Source organism: Nicotiana tomentosiformis, chromosome 2 (assembly GCF_000390325.3).
Source record: "Nicotiana tomentosiformis chromosome 2, ASM39032v3, whole genome shotgun sequence".
Lineage (NCBI taxonomy): Eukaryota > Viridiplantae > Streptophyta > Magnoliopsida > Solanales > Solanaceae > Nicotiana > Nicotiana tomentosiformis.
In genome coordinates this window covers 141002082-141021258 of record NC_090813.1, presented here as the reverse complement: position 1 = coordinate 141021258, position 19177 = coordinate 141002082, and the positions used below count along the sequence as shown (strand labels likewise).

At 33.7% G+C, this 19177-nt stretch overlaps 1 protein-coding gene across 1 annotated transcript; it reads right to left on the bottom strand.

Moving 5' to 3' along the window:
* Nucleotides 1-4320: 4320 nt before the first annotated feature.
* On the bottom strand, nucleotides 4321-13228 carry LOC104085174 (la-related protein 1C-like). Its single transcript, XM_009589148.4, has 6 exons — nucleotides 12362-13228; nucleotides 11519-12101; nucleotides 11291-11435; nucleotides 11097-11187; nucleotides 5892-5963; nucleotides 4321-5200 (listed from the first exon to the last, which is right to left on the bottom strand). The coding sequence occupies exons 1-6, from the start codon at nucleotides 12854-12856 to the stop codon at nucleotides 4877-4879; spliced, it is 1710 nt and encodes a 569-aa protein (XP_009587443.1). The 5' UTR covers nucleotides 12857-13228; the 3' UTR covers nucleotides 4321-4876.
* Between the last annotated feature and the right edge of the window lie 5949 nt (nucleotides 13229-19177).

The window sequence follows — 19177 nt, the reverse complement described above, 5'->3', positions numbered from 1 at the left end:
CTAAACCATTATCATATAAGGAAAACTCTGTACCTAAACACAACACAGCTTCCCAAAATCCGGCGAATACAAGTCATAAGCTCTATAATATGGCACTGAACATCCCTATACATTAGTATCTATAAAAGGATAAGAAAAGAAAATAGAATGGATAGAGGGTGACTCCGAGGCTTGTGTACACCGGCAGGTATATCTTGAAGTCTCCGAAATTGGGCTCGTCTCACTAGTGCCTGGATTGGTAGGAGGTACCTGGATCTGCACAAAAAGATGTACAAAAGCGTAGCATGAGTACACCACAACGGTACCTAGTAAGTGTCAAACCTAACCTCGGTAGAGTAGTGACGAGGTTAGGTCAAGGACTTATTGAAATAAATAAGAAATTGAACAAGTATATAACATTGTAATAATGATAACAATATAAATTAGACAATAGAGAAATACACTTAAAATAGTTGCACTGAAGTAAGGCAAATAATGCATTTATTGTGATATGATATTGATGAGCATGCGCCGGTATATTGCTTGGGTTGATGTGCATGCGGTTGTTTAAGATGGGACTTATGTGTGTGTTGCTTATAGAGGAACTACGTGAAGCCACGCAGCGTCATAAGGTGGGCTAACGTGCGTGTAGCTATTTCGAAAAAACTATTTTCAAAACCTATTTTCAAATGTAAGGCTCACGCGGCGGCATAAGGAAGGATTGTGATTAAAATTGAGAAATGTGAATACGAGGCGGTACCTCGGTTTGATTTCATTATACACAAGGTGGTACCTCGTTGTGTTTCTTGCTGTTATTTCATGTTGCAAAGTGTCGTGGAAGGAATATTTCTTGTTGCTCCATTCGTTATCATTCTAGTAGTTGTAGTCTGTACATGATCTTTGTATCAATTTAGTTATTTCTTTCATGCTATTTCTACTACTGATTTTCCCGATTTTAGATCATGCTATCATCTTGTTCCATATTAGTTGCTTTCTTACTTCCCATTTTATATCTGTATTTCATTTTATACTGTCTATTTCATATCCTAGTAGGTGTCTTGACCTGGCCTCGTCACCACTCTACTGAGGTTATGCTTGATAATTATTGGGTACCGTTTTGGTGTACTCATACTATGCTTTTGCACATCTTTTTGTGCAGATCCAGGTACCTCTGCTCGTGTCGGTAGATACTCGTGCCGGCAGATAGAGGGTCTTGCTAGCTGCTTTTACCGGATACTTCAAGGTATGCCTGCTCGATGTCCGCAGGCCTCGAAGTTACTTTCCCTTATTTTTCCTTACCGTTGTATTTCCTTTTTGGACAGTGATGTCAGTTCCACCGGTTTTATGGTGTGAGATTCTATTTACAGACGATTTTATCCATTATTTAGTCGCTTTCAGTACTTCGTACTTATATATATATATATCCAGTGGTTGCTATTTGTGAGGCTTACCTAATCGTAGAGACTAGAAGAAAATAAGTGTGATGACCCGATAGGTCATTTATAATTTTAACCCTCAATTCTGTGTTTCAAACCCTCGATTAGCTCCTTTTATCATTCATCGATTTGCGTACACAGCCCATGTCTTTTTCTAAAGGTTTTTATGAGGAAATTGATAAAATATGAAATCGTGCTTTAAAACACATTTTGAGAAAATAGACTCGGATCAGTATTTTGACGGTCTCGGTGGGTCCTTATCGTGATTTGGGACTTGGGCGTGTGCCCGGAATCAAATTCGGAAGTCCCTAACTTGAATTATCGCCATTTGTTGAAAATTAGAAGTTTAAAGGTTGAAAGAAATCCCAAGTTTGGCCATAGTTTGACTTTGTTGCTAATTTTGGTTCTGAAACTTGGTATAAGTTCATTACAGTATTTATGACTTGTCTGCAAAATTTGGTACAAAACAGAGTTGATCTGACATGATTCGGACGTCTGATTGTAAAATTGAAAGTTCTTAAGTTTCTTTCAAAATCTCATTCATTTTGGTGTCTAATTCATAGTTCTAGGTGTAATTTTGATGTTTTGATCGCGCGAGCGAGTTCGTATGATATTTTTGGACTTGAGTGCATGTTTGGTTTGGAGACCTGAGGGTTCGGGTGAGCATCGGACGCTTAGCAGAGTGTTGTCAAAAATGTTAGAGTTGCTGGTTTTCTGCATGCCTCTGATCTCGCATTTGCGAGCTTTAGTTCGCATTTTCAAAGAGGCCCTCAAGCTTTCAGTGCCGCAATTGCGAGGCTTTGTTCGCAATTGCGATTGCCACATCTGCAACTGATCAAATAGTTGGAAAACGGGATTTTTGAGTTCATTCTCTCATTTTTGAACCCTAGACTCGGTAGGAGACAACTTGGAGAGAAGATTTTCACCTACAAACCTTGGGTAAGTGATCCTAATCTATTTCTAATCATATTCCATCAATTTATCTTAGATTTTAACATCAAAATCATGTGAATCAAAGTAGAAATTTATGAAACTTTGTCAAGTTTTTAAAAAATAAAAAATTGAGTTTTGAGAGTCGATTTGGACTCGAATTTTGAAACTAATCGCATATATGAACTCGTGGGGTCATGGGTAGATGAAATCTACCATTGTACCCGGATTTCGACCGGGCAGGCCCCGGGTTAACTTTTGTTGACTTTTTGGAAAAAGTGTAAAAAATTTAACTTTATCTATTGCAATTGAATTCCCTAGCATTGTTTGATGTTATTGAGCCGAATTTGGCTAGATTTGAGCCGTGTGGATACGGACTTTAAGGGAAAAGCTATTTCCGAGTTGTGAATTGGCCCATTTGAGATAAGTGTCCTGCCTAACTTTGTATGGGGGAACTACCCCTTAGGATTGGTATGGCTGATTCAATTGTGCTAAGTGAAATCTGTGTACGCAAGGTGACGAGTGGGTACACGGGTTGTACGTAGTAGTTGACCGGTTTAGGCTACTTAGATTATTTTCATGCTTTAATTGAAATGCCATATTATGTCCTAGATTCTCATAGTTAAATCATCCTTAATTGTGTTAGACTATCCTTAAATGCTTTAGTTGAATTGTTTAGTAATTGTTCTACATCTTACTTGCTAAATTGCTCATATGCTTTAGTTGAACTTGTTGCCCCTTTATTGATACATATTATCTCTTCGTTGTTAATTATCACTGTTGAATTAATTTTTCGTGTTGGCCTTTATTTGTTGACTTCCGTTAATTGATACTCATTATTAAAGATTGTTTCCTTTATTGTGAGTTAGTCTTATCTAATTTTGTGGTTACACACTATTTTTCCATTGTTGAGTTATTTGATGTTAAGGTTGTGGAAGTTGTTAATACGTTGAGGCGATGTTGGTTATTGTTGAAACATCTATCTTGAGTATTTTCCATCCATTATTGTTGTTGATATTCTCGTATACGTCGACATCTTTCGGAAGGAATTTGGGATCATGACAACAAGGAATGACAAAACACAAGTGAAGTAATAGGAAAGTATCAACAAGAATCACTACCGAGGTACCGCCTCGTGGTCTCAAATTACAAAACATTTCACAATCTTTCCTTATACCATCGCGGGAGCCTTGCATTTAGTTTTGAAAATCATTTTTCCTGAAATAGCTTCCCCCGTTTTAGCCCACCTTATCACACCGCGTTGCTTCAAGTAGTTCCCCTACTAGCAACACGCGTATCAAGCCCACCTTATCTCACCGCATGCGTTTCAACTCCAAACCTTATACCACCGCATGCGTATCAATATCACAACGTATCACAAATCGCACCTCAAGTGCCCAATATCTCAACTTGCCAAAGAAATCAACAATAACAGTATTTTCACAATAAATAGCCCATGGCTCAACCACAATGTACTCAAGAGTCTCCACAGTAACAACCGGAAGTGAATAACTCAACAAGAATAGTATTTCACAACTTAATACTTTGCCACGATGTGAATCACGACCTTTGTAACTCAATACCAATTTCAACAACAAGATATTCCAAGAATAACAACTTCAGGTAAAGAATTCAAAGGTTAAATAATGAATAAGGAATAGAGGAAACAAGAACTTCGACTAAACATGTAGAACAATTACCAAATAAGAGATAAGACAAGTAGAGCATGTGAAGATAGAATAATGATGATGGATATAACAAGTTACGGTGACCTATCATGCTTCCCGCCCTTACCCATTTTGTCATATAGCATTCACCTATATTATATATTTTCCAAGAAAAACATTTCCTTCTTACCAAACACACCCTAATTTGTATCAGCAATCAGGTGATCACGTTGATTCAATAAACTAACACAATCCTAAAGCACACAAGTATATAGTTCCCTTATTTTACGAAGAAAAGACACCAAGTATATCATAATCAAGCATAAAAATGCTTATTAAGTTTTGTTAGGGCAGCATATGCCTCTTGGGAAAAGGATACATATAAAAAAAGTCAGTGGTGCAATACTGACACAAGCAGAAAGACAATAACAAGATAATCATGTGCCCAGGGCCAGCACCAGTCTTCCAGCTTTTCAGGAAGAAAAATCAGAAGCCAGAAACTTCATACCTCTCCATAAGCTTTTCCTCGTTTTAAAGATAAGTGACCTTAGCCCCAAAGATTTTGGTTAAACAAAATAAAACTGGGGCTGCATGAGGAAGTAGAATCAAAATTCCCCATGCCTGTGAAATAACCATGATGGAGGAACAACATAACATAAAAGGAAAAGAAAATACTTATCCCTGACAAAACAAAATTCATATCCCAACAAAATCAAGCTGCCAGCTTAAATGCCAGTATAATTCTTTTCCCCATTCTGTTCTCGTTTATTGTGTCTCTATTTCCTGATACGTCATTGCCATCGGCAACAGTAATGACTATACTCATTGATTGCTTGAAGCACAATAGCTACCAACCCCTGGGCTTCACTCCACCACAGAACAGTAAACTCTTTTACTTGGATTTTCAACTGGCATTGGCTGCACATGCTGAGCACCAGCTTGTCCGCCCATTTCGTTGCCAAACCGCTCAGATGGAGTACTTAATTCAACAGATGATGATCTACTATGATATGCTTCGGCAGTTCCACGTCTTGTAGTCTTATCATCAAAGGTAACACGTTGGAGATTTTCTGCTAGTAAATCAGGACTATACTTTTGTGGAGATTGAGGACCTGACATGGTTGAATTCTGAACTGATGGTGGTATGAGCCAACGATTCCAGTCATTTCTCCGCCTTAACTTTTCGCCCTACGACGCAACGAAGAAAACTTTTAAAACCCTAACAGTTAAGAAGCAAATACTACCTAAGTACTTTCTAATTTTAGTACAACCACTATACTAATATTCTTAAAAGCATTTTCCTAGTTCTGAAGCATTAAACACCTAAATAGGCCCATGCAAGAGGTACCCAAGTATTTTCATGGAAAAAAATAAGTTTAACCGGAAAATTGCTTAACTCTGTTTTTATTTCTTTTTTGTGTGTGATAACCGAGAAATCCCTGAGGGGCAATGGCGCACATGTTCAAAACTCGGTGGTTTAAGCAAATTCCTATTTCTGAAGCACTAAATATCTCAATCAGCCTAGGCATCAGCAGAAAGACTCTTTATATTATTCAAACAGCACCTGTGAACAAGGATGATTTACAAACCAATATTTTGTTTCTAGCAGGACCTATTCCGAAGAATGTGGTGGACTTTGTATAAGGAAGTTGAATACTTCAAAACCATTCACAAGGGTAACAGGTACTAGGTCTACTTAAGATTCCATGTTCACATCTCTAAGGTCTTTAATAAGTGCTCATTGATGCATTTAAGTTTCCATTCTTTTAGAACACAGGCACTTTGCCAAAAACTAAAATATTACCTTAATTCCTTTTATGTTTGCCAAAGAAAGTGGAAACTAAAGGTCTATAAAGACCACAAACCATAGAAGGGATACCTGCACTTCTACAGCAGTAGAGGACCTCATAACGTCCAGTATCAGTTGTATATTATCTGTCAGCTGCATTACCTGCAAAAATGGCTGAAAATAAGCTTTTTTACAGCAAACAAAGTTACCGCAAAGAGTGGTTAAGGCACGCATGTAAGTGGAGGCCACACTAAGATAAAATGAAGAAACATGGATCTGAAAGGATATCCAAAGACTTTACCCTCCGCCTTCACCTCAACCCAAAAGATTAATCATCCACCTTATACCACGTCAGTCGCAGCAATAAGGACATAGAGAAGTGAGAACTATCACAAACACATGATTATACATATAAAACAGCAGATTGAACTAAAACCATACAGTCAAGTGCTAACTCCCCAAAATGTTGAACAGATTAGAATCCTTTATAGTATTCTTAGAATTTTTAAGTATTTAGTGCACAAGCATGTCAGAAATTTGAGTTAGTGTTATCTCTCACTATCAATAGTTGTGTCTTGTATTCCATTTTCGTCAAGTCATCAATACAATATACATCTCCTCACTTCTCTTATTTTCTGATTTTCTGACATATTTAGACAACCCTTTGTATGATTCTCAGATGTCGATATCTTATACTGATATTTTAATTTATACTCCCTGGGCAACAAAAGTTCAAGAAAAACAGGGCCACCCATAACCATCAAGAAATGATTGTGACTGTTAGATCACCTTGTAGCTGAGAACAACAACATACCCAGTATAATCCCACATAGTGGGGTCTGCGGAGGGTAGTGTATACGCAGACCTTACCCCTACTTTGTGGAGATAGAGAGGTTGTTTCCAAAAGACCTCGTCTCAGGAAAGCATAAGCATCACATTAATGAAAAGAAAAAGAAAAGAAAAGAAAAACAAGAAGTGACAACACCGAGAAAACATGTAAAAGCAGCATAAATAACAAGAAAATAGTAAGATGACCGAAAATGCAAGAAATGACAGGTAGTGACCTTGTAGCTGAGAGCATCAACAAATTGCACTCCATAACCATTCCATCAAAAAGGCAGTCACTCAACATTGCCCAGTTTGTAACATAAAATGTAGAACATTGGTGAAACCAGGAATTTCATATGCAAAGAGTCATTTTTTTTTTTGCTGACATGACTTTCTACTCATAGATAGTTTTCAATGTGGTATAACTTAAACTCGAAACTATTGTGAGCAGATATAAATACCATCCGAAATTTCACCCACTTTCTAGTTAAATCCTTTGAAGCAACTTTCGTATCTTCTCCTTCCAAAAAGATAAGGTAAAGAATTAAACTTCCAATTTGAATATTCATTCAATGAATTAACTCCTTCACAAAATCACAGCTCTCTTATCTTCTCCTACCAAACATGTTTAGGGAAGATTAGTGTTTTTGTAAGAAATAGAAGACTCCTTTTAATGCATTTATATTTACTACTAGATCATTATTTCAACTGATGACTTTATTTGATAAGTATTTCAACTCATGACTTGCCTCAATCAGGTAGTAATTTCAAATCAGAGTCTCACTCTCTTTTATAGCATCAAATCATACCCTTCTAAAGTTTATATTGCTCATTATCAGCACCTTTGTCTCCTCTTTCTCCCCGTGCTTTTAAAAGCTCAAAAAAGGTGAAAAAGCGATGAGGTGCATGGAGAGAAGCTCACTATTTAAGAAAAACTATTAAGTATCAAACATCTAAGAGATTAGTACAATAAAAATAATATGGAATTAAGAATACTACTTTCGACATCCATTGTACAATAATGATGATCTTAATCCAACTCCTCAAAGGAGAGATTCCCAAAAAAAAAAAAAAGACCGAAATCACTTTGTACGCCACTGTTTGAAGCAAACTTCTCTAAAGCATGACTTTACACCTGAAGCAACAACCCTTTGCTTCACATTGCTTCATTGTTTCATAGTTTTTAATAGCACTACTTCCACCTAATTGTTAGCCTTCAATAAATTTAACTCATCTTCAAGAAAACCTGCCTCTGCGTACCTCCAATTTACTAATATTGTCTTCCTTTGCTTTGCATCTTTCTTCTGGATTTCATGGTGTTCCTATTTATCCTATGATTGTTGTTGTGATACTAATATTGTCTCCTTTTTGTCATTTTGTCTTTTTATTTTTTTGAGCTAAGGGTCTTTCGGAAACAGCCTCTCTACTCCTTCGGGTAGGGGTAAGGTCTGCGTACACACTACCCTTCCCAGACCCCATTAGTGGGATTTTACTGGGTTGTTGTTGTTTGTTGTCTTGCATAAAGGTGGCAAGTGGGCCAGTCCAGGCCCGGGACCGGACCGGGACCGCGGGCCAGGACCATTTGGCCCGGTTTTTGTGGGCCTGGGCCGGTCTTGTGGGCCAGTCCTATGATTTGGGCCCGCCAGGCCCGGAACCATTTAGCCCGCCAGGGCCCGGGACCAGACCGGTCCCTTAGCGGGCCAAACGGTCTCAACGGCTATTTTTTTAAAAAAAAAAAAATATAGCCGTTGGGCTATCAAAATTAGCCGTTGGCTATTTAAAAAATAGCCAGTTAACCCCCCCAACTTTGTTTTAATCCCAAACTTTTTATAATTACACTTTTTCCCTATTTTCAACTATAAATACTCCATCATTCTTTCATTTTTTTACAAAATCATCAATCTATCACAATCTCTCTCTAATTTTCTTCTATAATTGCTACTATTGCTTACTTTATTGTTACAATTTGTGGAACAATTGTGAACGATAATCAATTTTCAATAAGTTGTTCGTCAATTCGGTAAACTTGTTGTGCTCATTCTATAGGGGATGAAGACTAAGAAAGATATTACCATATTTTTTAATGCTATAATAAAATTACAAGGCATATCTCTTTACAATATTTTTGTCTTTAGACTTAAATATTATTTTTAACATCCTTTTGTCTCTAAAAGGGTGATTCTTTTTGGAATGGACCATTTAATATATATATACTATACTATATATACATATATATTTATTACTTATATATACATCTTATATCGATATATATATATATTATACATTTAATATATATATTATACTATATTATACTATATATACATCTTATATATAGTATATAAGATGTATATATAGCTTATCGAATATAGCTTATTACTTATATATATATATATATATATATATATATATATATATCGATATATATATACATATTATACATTTAATATATATACTATACAATATATACATCTTATATATAGTATATAGGATGTATATATAGCTTATCGAATATAGCTTATATATATATATATATATATATACTATATATACATCTTATATCGATATACTATATATACATCTTATATACTATATATATTCGATATTAAATATTAAAATTTAGGTCACAATTCTATAAAATTTATAAAGCATTGTCTTAGATATTTTTTTTAACATCCTTTTGTCTCTAATATCTATTTAATTTTTTATTTTTTTAAAAAAATATGTTGGACCCACTTAGCCCGTTTAGCCCGCGGGCCAGGACCGTTTAGCCCGGGACCAAACGGTCCCGGTCCCGGGCCGGTCCCTACAAAAAGGCCATTTAGGCCGGGCCCGTTTGGCCCGTTTAATTTGAGACCGGACCGGGCCCGGGACCGTTTGGACCGGCCCACTTGGCCCGGGACCGGCCCACTTGCCAGCCCTAGTCTTGCATTATTCAGGTTAAAACATTTTTGTTCTTCCATTTTAAACACAAAGAACTTGATGCTACTTACACACAGAAATCACCTCTCTTGTATCACTATAAGTATTCCTGCCTTCTTCGCCCCTTTCTGAAAGCAATAAACCCTTGAATTAACCTAAAGAGTCACATTTGAGAGATTCACCCACATAGCTATAACTTCCACAGTCCACACTCCAAAGAGTGCTATGCTCGTGACTTTTTTACATAACCTTGTTCATCTGATTGGTCTTGAGTACTTAGGATCCCTTTTGCACTCAAAACACATTCTGTCTACCTGCTACTCAGCACAGCTACTTGTTTAAAGACACATCCTAATATCTACTATCAATCATAAGGATGTGGGATCTGCAGATAAAAACTATCTGTAAAGGGAATAAGAACTTCAGAATCAACCAACCATTAACAACTATAGACTCCACAAATAACAGAATAACCTGTAAAGCTAAGTATTCAAATTATGCATATGCTGACATGCATAGTACCCTGAATAACTCTACTTATCATGACTGTGATCAAGTACTGCGCCTATCCTAATTGGCTTGCCCTACAAGCAATAAGAATAAATAAGGAGATAGACATCTAACCTAGTGGAGAAAAATTACGTCGTGGAACAAATGACAGTAAAAGCAGAACCAATGGTTTAATGAAATTATTACATCAGCACGCACTTACATGATAATATATTAACCAAGAGTGCACATGAAAACACAATATGGTGGTCACTGACCTCTTGCTAGAATCACTCAATTTCAAAACACAAATCTGCTAACCACTTTCATGCGCTCAAGAGTTCATTATATAAGGACGCTGATGTAGCTTGACACATTTACCGCAACAACAAATTAATAATTACTGATGAAATCGATTGCAATGCCAGAGATTCAGTCCAACCACATATCACTATATTAGCCAGCCTTCAAATGACCAAAATTAGAACAGCTATGTGCAAAAAATACAGCATTTAAAATCAACAACCAACAACAGCACGCGTATAAAACTTCACATACACTTAAGACATGCTCACTACAAAACGAATCATAGTTGCAATCAGCAAGCCTATACATCCAGAGATACTGCTTCTTTCTCCAAATATCATTCTATTATCCAGTCAAAAGGGTCAAAACTATGCAGGAATATTTCCTCCCTAAGGAAGAAGTTAGAAGTTCACATTAGTTTTAGTTCACTTTCTTTTTCTTCCCCATAATACTCTTAAGAGGGGAAGAAAGCAACACTGATAAGAGAGATAGAAACAGAGAGGCCTCTTGTTTGAGGAAAAGATATCATTGGCGCTTCCTACCCTAAAAAGGAGCTAAGGTCATCAACCAGGCTCAGAAACATTGTTAACAGTTGCCAACAACAAAATGAATTAAGATATGGAGATGCATTTTCAAAAGAATGAGCTACTCGTACACCAGAAAATATCAGCCAAGCACTAAGGATCAAGTAAACAAATATGTACTAACAGAACTCCCCTTATGAGAAATGGCATTTAATTCAAACCAACTCACTTTCTTGAAGCCTGCTATTAGCATAACGGGAACCCATCCATGTTCATCCATGTTCCGTCGCAAGAATGTATCCTTAATTAAATTTTCATCACTACAGCAAAATATAGGGACAAGAAGAGTTTAGAATACCAATACAGTTACGGCAGCTACTAAATAAGAGCAATTACAAGCAAATAGAACAAAGAAGTGTCTACCTGAAATAATAATCTATCTGGTTCACTATTTTGGTTTGCATCTGGGGATCTGGAACATGAAAGAAGAAAGGTGGCACAGGAGAAAGCATAGGCATTCTAAATGAATCAGGCAGCGGACCTGGAAAATAATATACAGGTGCAACTTCTGCATATTGGTTAAAGTATCAGTAGAGAGACAAAATGGGCTTAGTAACTCAGCAAAATAACTCAAGAAGTAACACATCTCACCAGGGTAAACAATAGGAGCTCGATAGGGCTGCACAGGCATGTGTGGAGGTATAAAAGGTGGAGAAGTATGAGGTGGGCCTCCCATAAATGGCCTCGCTGGAACTCTATGTGGCTGCATGGGTGCATCCCTATTCCCCCAACCTCTGTGAGGTTTCCAATCCTGATTTCCACGTTCCTGATCACGCCTACCCCCATAACCATGATTATATGCGCCATCTCCACGGGGATGTGGATCAACATTGCCTCTCCTGTTTGAGGTTCGTTGATGTTGGTTCTCATTTCCACCATGTGATTGAGATCCAAATCCTCCCGACTGTCCACCATCCCTATGACTAGTATCCCTTGAAGAAAACTCGGCACCAAAATTTCCTGACTTCCCAGAATTATTAGTTACTATTTCCACCTCAGAACCCTGCGCCTGTTGCTGAGGAAAACCTCCATTGGCTGATGCATTATGGTTTGAATAACCACCTCCTCGCTTCATAGACCTTTGGCGGGTGGGACCAACATGGTTCGACATTAAATTAGGGTTTGCATTGTTAGAATTAGCTTGCCTATGAGAAGATGATGCCATTTCCGTGCCCTATAAATCCACACATTTACAAATACATGAGCTTTTAGAATTACTGTGGATTATTAACTCATAAGTATATGACACATACACAATAAAACAACGAAAACTGAGAATCAGAGTGCAGATAGAGCAAAAACAACAACAACTACCGCCTCGATCCTAAGGTAGTTGGGATCGGCTATATTAATCCTCGATATCCATTTCATTCCGAAAATCAGTTAGAGCAACGTATACAGATAAGTAGCATTGATGAATGGGGTTTAAATAACCTGTGATACGGAAACTGATCCGTCGGAGAGAGCTTTGAGTGAATCAGAAGACGGCGATTTAGGTGAAGCCTTAGTGGACTCAGAGAGAGCAGGCCAAGAGACAGCACCCATAACTGGACTGACCTCAGCTGCACCATTTGACGGTTTACTCCAAGCCTGCTTTTTAGACACATTGTTGTTGCTATTGTCGGAGCTCTCAAGCTGAGCTTCTGTAGCCACGTCATCAGAAAACGAATAATCAGAGTGAACGATTTGCTCAGAAGATACCGGAGGAGAAAGTGAAGGTGGAGGAGGTAAAGAGGAACCCGCCACAACGGTGGATTCTGAATCGCCACTGCGAACAATCTGCGTCCAAGTCGAGGAAACGCCACGTGCAGCAGCTGATGATCGGCGAGACTGTGGGCTGTTGAGACCACCGGCGCCGGCGCCGGCGCCGGTGTCTGGGGTAGTATTCCGGTGAGAATGATGAGCCGGAGTTGGAGCCGCTGTAGCCATCAAAACTAGGGTTTCTTTCTGTTAATCGAAACGCTTCCAAAAATAAAAAGTAATCTCCCAAAATCGAAGTAATTAGTCTCTACACTTGAAAATCCGTTAGTTGATTGACTATTCCTAAAATAAATAAACCGATCAAAATTTTCTACACAAAGAGTGAGAGATTAAGCAGATTAGTACTATATAGAATCAGAGAAACCGAAAAATGCAAATAAAACGTTAAGAGAGTATAACTGACTAAAAATCAAAAGCCGCAAAAGAAGGTGATTTAGACGATCACTCGGCTTGTTCAACACACAGCTCAGAGAGACGAGTTTTCTCTCTCCTCTCCTTTGTGTTTCTCTCTCTACCTATTGCTTTGCTTAGCAGTAGAGAAAAGCAACTCGGATTGTTGTACAGAATATAATAAAACTACGAAATTACCCTAGTGCTGTATGCAGTGAATAAGGCAGTTTCACCGGCATGGTTTGATTGGTCCAAGCTGGCAATTATTTCATCACTTAACTTTCATTGGATTGTGACTTAATTACCTACCTTTCTTTTTATACCCATGAATCAGTAAATTCTTAGCACAAGATTTTGGTGATCCTTTTCGTTATCGAGTCGAATCTAAATATTTCGTTATTTTTTATTTTGGTAATTCAGCAATAGAGTTCCATATATTACTTTGTCTTTCAAGATTTTGATGTATTTTATTTAATTTTAATACCAATATATATATATTTAAAATCTAGAAGTTACTATCTATCTATATCTATATTTATATCCATTTATCTTATATATTTATTATAAAAACACGAATGTTAGGAAGCTAAATGTTGAGAGACAAAAATATCCCCGATAAATTGATCAACCTTTTTGCCCTTTAAAGTTAATATTTCCGTTTTGTAGCAATTTAATGATGGGTATAAATATAATTTTGGGTTAGGACTAAGTAATATTTTTCTGTTGGGACTCAATCTATTCTAAAATATAAAATTTTCCTTGAAAGAAACAATTCCATAATTGAATAAAAGACTCCTTTATACCGATCCTAATCAGAATTTAATTTCTACTACCAAATACCAATTGCCTTTGAACTCTAAGAAATCAACCCGTTCAAACCAAAATAAAATAAGACAAAAAATTTCTCCAAGCTATATTTATTACTCAATTTACAATCTAACCATAATAAGCACAAAACCTAATACGCTTGGCTTAGTCGTTATTTGTTTATTTATTTTTTAAATTTAAAATGACAATATTTTACTTCAATAAAATTAAATTATGAAAACTGAGATCAAACACCGCAGGAATATAACTACGTGTAATTTAATTTTTGACATTATTATTCATTTATTGCGATTAGTGTTGTGAACGAATTAATGATAATATATAAAATTAATATTGGAGTGAAAGAAAGTCAAAAGAATCAAACAGTTATAATACACTGCAAATGATTCAAAACCAAATTTTGATGTAAGAAATATATTTTACAAATCAAAAATTTGATTGTAAATTTTGATTGCATAGCTTTAGGACGTCATTTAAAACTTTGTGAACTATTTCTGAGAAAATATGAAATAAATATTTTAGAAAAAATCAATTGCTCTATTTTCATATTGCTCTAATTTGGTCTTATAATAGTCTTTCTGCATTAAAAAAGGAAATTGATCTGTTTTTTGTGTAATTAAATTTATTTTATTAATCACCATGAAGAAATACATAACAATAACTAAGCGATCACAACTTTTATCCAAATACATCTCAGCTACTCAAATAGCATCCCTAAAAGAAAGTTATTGCTAAAACATAAGTTGTTGTGCTATGTTCCTAACTCCATGTGGAGCTCTAAGATTACAAATATAAGCAATTTCTCTGGCAATACTATCCAGCTTCTGCTCTTTTGTTCGAAGGTTCGTTGGTTTATTTCAATGTATATCGCGTGCACACGTTCTGAAATTGATCTTTTTATATGTTATGTATGAATATTACTTCTAGACTATTATGAGCGGATTATGTTCATTTTATTCTTTCTATAATACTATTTGTAACAACTCTTTTTTATATCTAAGGGACTAAAAAAGATGCAAACAATATAATAGAGTGATGGTGCTAAATATTAGGAAGCAGAATTAGTTATTTGGGATAAAATACTTATGGGGACCTTATATAAAATTTAACTTTTACCACGGAAAATGAATGATATCCTCTTAAATTTGTCCGAAAATAACACATAGTCAAATATTTCCAAGCGTTGGACTATGTTTGATGCAACATATTTTATTACATTGACTATTATATGTCGCATTTTCAAAAGGAATATCAATATCGACAATAAGAGTTCCAATCATAACAAGCAGCCAAAGTATCATAAGGGAACATACCCAAAAATATCATATATAAAGAAGTATAAGGTAAGATATGGTTATATTTTTTATGTCCGTACTATTAATACATATATCATTTTCAGGTTCAGACGTGATGTAGAATTATTTTAAATTCAAGTATAATGTAAGTGTAATAACATTTGAAGATTGTTACATTTTCTTTCACATCAACTGTTGCATTCATATATATAATATTTTAGGTAAATTTAATTTTTGGTTCCTTAATATCTATAAATAATTAATTGAGATTTTGCGTAAAAAGTATGAATGTCAAAATTTTAGCTCTCGAAAATCAACGTGCAATTGTTATCGTGCAACGCAGGTTCATAGAAACTAGTACTATATTAAAAGCACGAAACCCTTAGCGAAATGTCGTTCGTTTTTTTTACCCTTGAAAAATAGATTTCACATGGGACAGAATTGTTATTGTATTTTAATTATTTTTCTAATATGTAGGACTTTAAGATCAACTAAATTTTATTTATTATATCCTTACTTATTTGAACTATGTAAAAACTCCTAATATTTAGGAATTTTAAATTAAGTAAGATTTTACTTCTATAAATATTTTTTCTTATTTAAACTGTATGACTATCACGATTCTAAGTTTTTAAAATGTTAGGAATAGTAATGAAAGCTTTTCTTCAAAAATATTGTCTTAAAATTAAACACTTAAGAATCATGAAGTATATTTTAAGAATATCTTTTATTTATTTTTTTAATATTTAGATATTAGTTTTTAATCAACTTGAGATACGAATTAAGAGATGTTGTCCATCAAGTATAAAATTAATTATGGAAAGAATTATTCCAGCAAATATAAAACCAATTGTAACAGCTTTATTAACATTAGTGTATTACTATATGTTATTGTCTTTCATAAAAGCATAAAAATAAAATAAAATCATTAGAGAAGCATTAGTCTATTACTAAACCATGAGAAGCATAAAAATAAAATAAATATAGTAGAGAAGGGAAAATCGAACTTGAAGAGGGAGATAAAAGTACTAATTAATAAGTGAGAAGAAAATTTTATCATAATTTATTCACTCGATCGAACAACCTTAAAAATCCAAAAAAGCATATAGTTTAGAACACTTTATTAAAGATAATCATACATACTATATGGTATATATAATACTTAATACTTAGAGTAGTATTTTTACTCCAAGAACATCGTCTATAAAGAGATATTGGGTCAGATACAAAACACAACATACCATACTATCTTCATAAAAAAAATAAAAATATATATATATATATATATATATATATATATATATATATATATATATATATATATATATATATATATATACAAAAATTATATAATTAACCTACATAAATTTTTAATCTTTGCAAGTTCAGAAGATACCCAATAACTATGCATTCAACTATTTCGCCAATGTAACATTTAATTTTTAATTTAAATAAATATTGTATTTATCTTGACGTCAATTGCACATAATTCAATCTTATTCTCAATTCTATTCATTTTTGTTAGTAGACATAAAAAATACGTGCAATATACATACACTAAATCTAGTTATTTTAAAAAAGCAATTGCATATTGAATAAGATTGTAATGTTTAAGCCTTTACCTCATACAATCAGCCTCTCTATAACATCGTCCTTATATAACAGTCATTCAATATAAAAGCCAAGTCACAAAAAATACGTGCAACATACGTACACTAAAGCTAGTTATTTTTAAAAAGCAATTGCATATTGAATAAGATTGTAATGTTTAAGCCTTTACCTCATACAGTCAGACCTCTTTATAACATCGTCCTTATATAACAGTCATTCACTATAAAAGCCAAGTTTCCCTCATAACTGATTTTTTGTGTTATATTTTACCTCTCTATAATAGCCTTTTACCTATAATAGCAACGGTCATATATATAGCAGAACGCTCTTTGTAAAATTACCCCTCTAAACAGTTATATAGAATCTTTAAGATTACTAATAATAATTCTAAAAATATGCACATAATCTTTTCCACTAAACAAAGTTTCTATCTTGCATAAGACATAAGATTTGAAGATTTACACATGATATCTTTTTCATTTAACAAATTTCAAAAAAATATTTAGATAGAAAATTTAACTGCTAAACTCTTAGATTGTCTTCAAGGAAAAGCTATTGGATACCTTTTTGCTGAAAAGTCGGACACAAATCTTCGCCAATTCGAGCGTCATATTGCTAGTAAGAGAATGAAATCTACGAAACAAGCTACAATTACAAAGTTCTTCCATCAATCTTAAAAGAATTTATTTTTTAAAGTAACTTTAAAATGTCTACCTTAGATTTTAAATCTTTATAAGTTTAATTATGAATTTATTAATAATGTATTGATTTTTTTTAATATTTAACTAGTGAAATATGCATATATTTTGAGATTTTAATTTGAATAATTTTCTTATCTTTATATGTAATATTAAAAAAAGAAAAATAATAATTTTTATATATAACAACCAAAAAATATTTAATCGTCAAATGTTGTTATAGATGTATAATAACCATTCACTATAAAAATTAAAAAATATAAGAACAAATGAGACTGTTTATAAAGAGGGTTGACTGTATTTAAAACTTTAGCTATAATACTTTTTTTTAAAACTAAGTTATCGTTACTCGACTATAATCGTAAAATGTGAATCCAAAAACTAAACAAACTAAGGACATGGTTGGCCATTATTTTGTTTTTCTACTTTTTTTTTCCGAAACCAATGTCTGGCCATGAAAATTTTAAATTTCACTTGAAATTGAATTTCGAAACTTTTGTCAAAAATTGAAAAATTCCAAACAGTTATTTTTCAAAATTTTCATTTAAATCACTCACAAAATTTCAAACATAGTTTCAGATTATATTCATATCCAAACACAACTCTAATTTTCAAATACAATTATCACTTGAAGTTTTTTTACTTTTTCCGAAATTTCACAATTCTTGTATCCAAATGCCCACTAAATTTTCCTCCTGCCCACGTGGCAACTCCCACCCCCTACATCAGATTCTTTTTGTGAGGCCATCCACCACCTACAACCCTTGCCTCAATTTTCTCCTCAAAAATTGAATAAAGTTACTCAAATCATTACTCCATTTTTTACTCCAAAAAAGAATATTTTATTTTATATTATTCTCTCTCTTCAATATTATATTATTATCTTTATTTAAATTTTATTTTCTTATTTCTATTAAAGAAATTTTCTTTTTCTTTTTTTACATATCCATCACATATAATTTATATTCCTTTCTTATATAACCATTTAATATAAAATTATTTTATATCATAAATTTTTAAATAATATAATTTATAAGCAAATATTATAGATTATATATTAACGAATAATTCAAATAAAAGTGAAATCATTGAGATACAAAATAATATATAATAAACAGATAATTCAAATAAAAGTGAAATCATTGAGATACAAGATAATTAAATACATATTACATTATGGTAAAATTTAAATTAAATACTACAAAAATATTCAATTTTCACCCTCTAGTATGCTCCAATGAATGATCTATTAATGCATTACGAAGTGCAAAATGAACATCTTTGTCCTTAATTCTTTTGTGGCGAGCTAAAAATTATTCAAATCATTGATTTTCATTTACTACCATTTCCACCGTTAGAGGTGGACATTCCCAATCATCTTGAATTGTTGCATTATATTCGCAACATCTAATATTTTATATTCGCACCTTTCAATTTTAGCAACATCTAATATTTTATATTCGTACCTTTCAATTTTAGCAACATCAATATTTTATATTTGCACCGTTCATTTTTTAAAATTATTATATATTTTTTGTACAGTCATAACTTATAATAAAATTAAATTATAATTTTACATAACAATTATAAATGCACGAAAATTAATTTATCAAAATTACACGCCAAAGTTAAGATGTAAAATTAATATTACAAAGATATTACAGAAA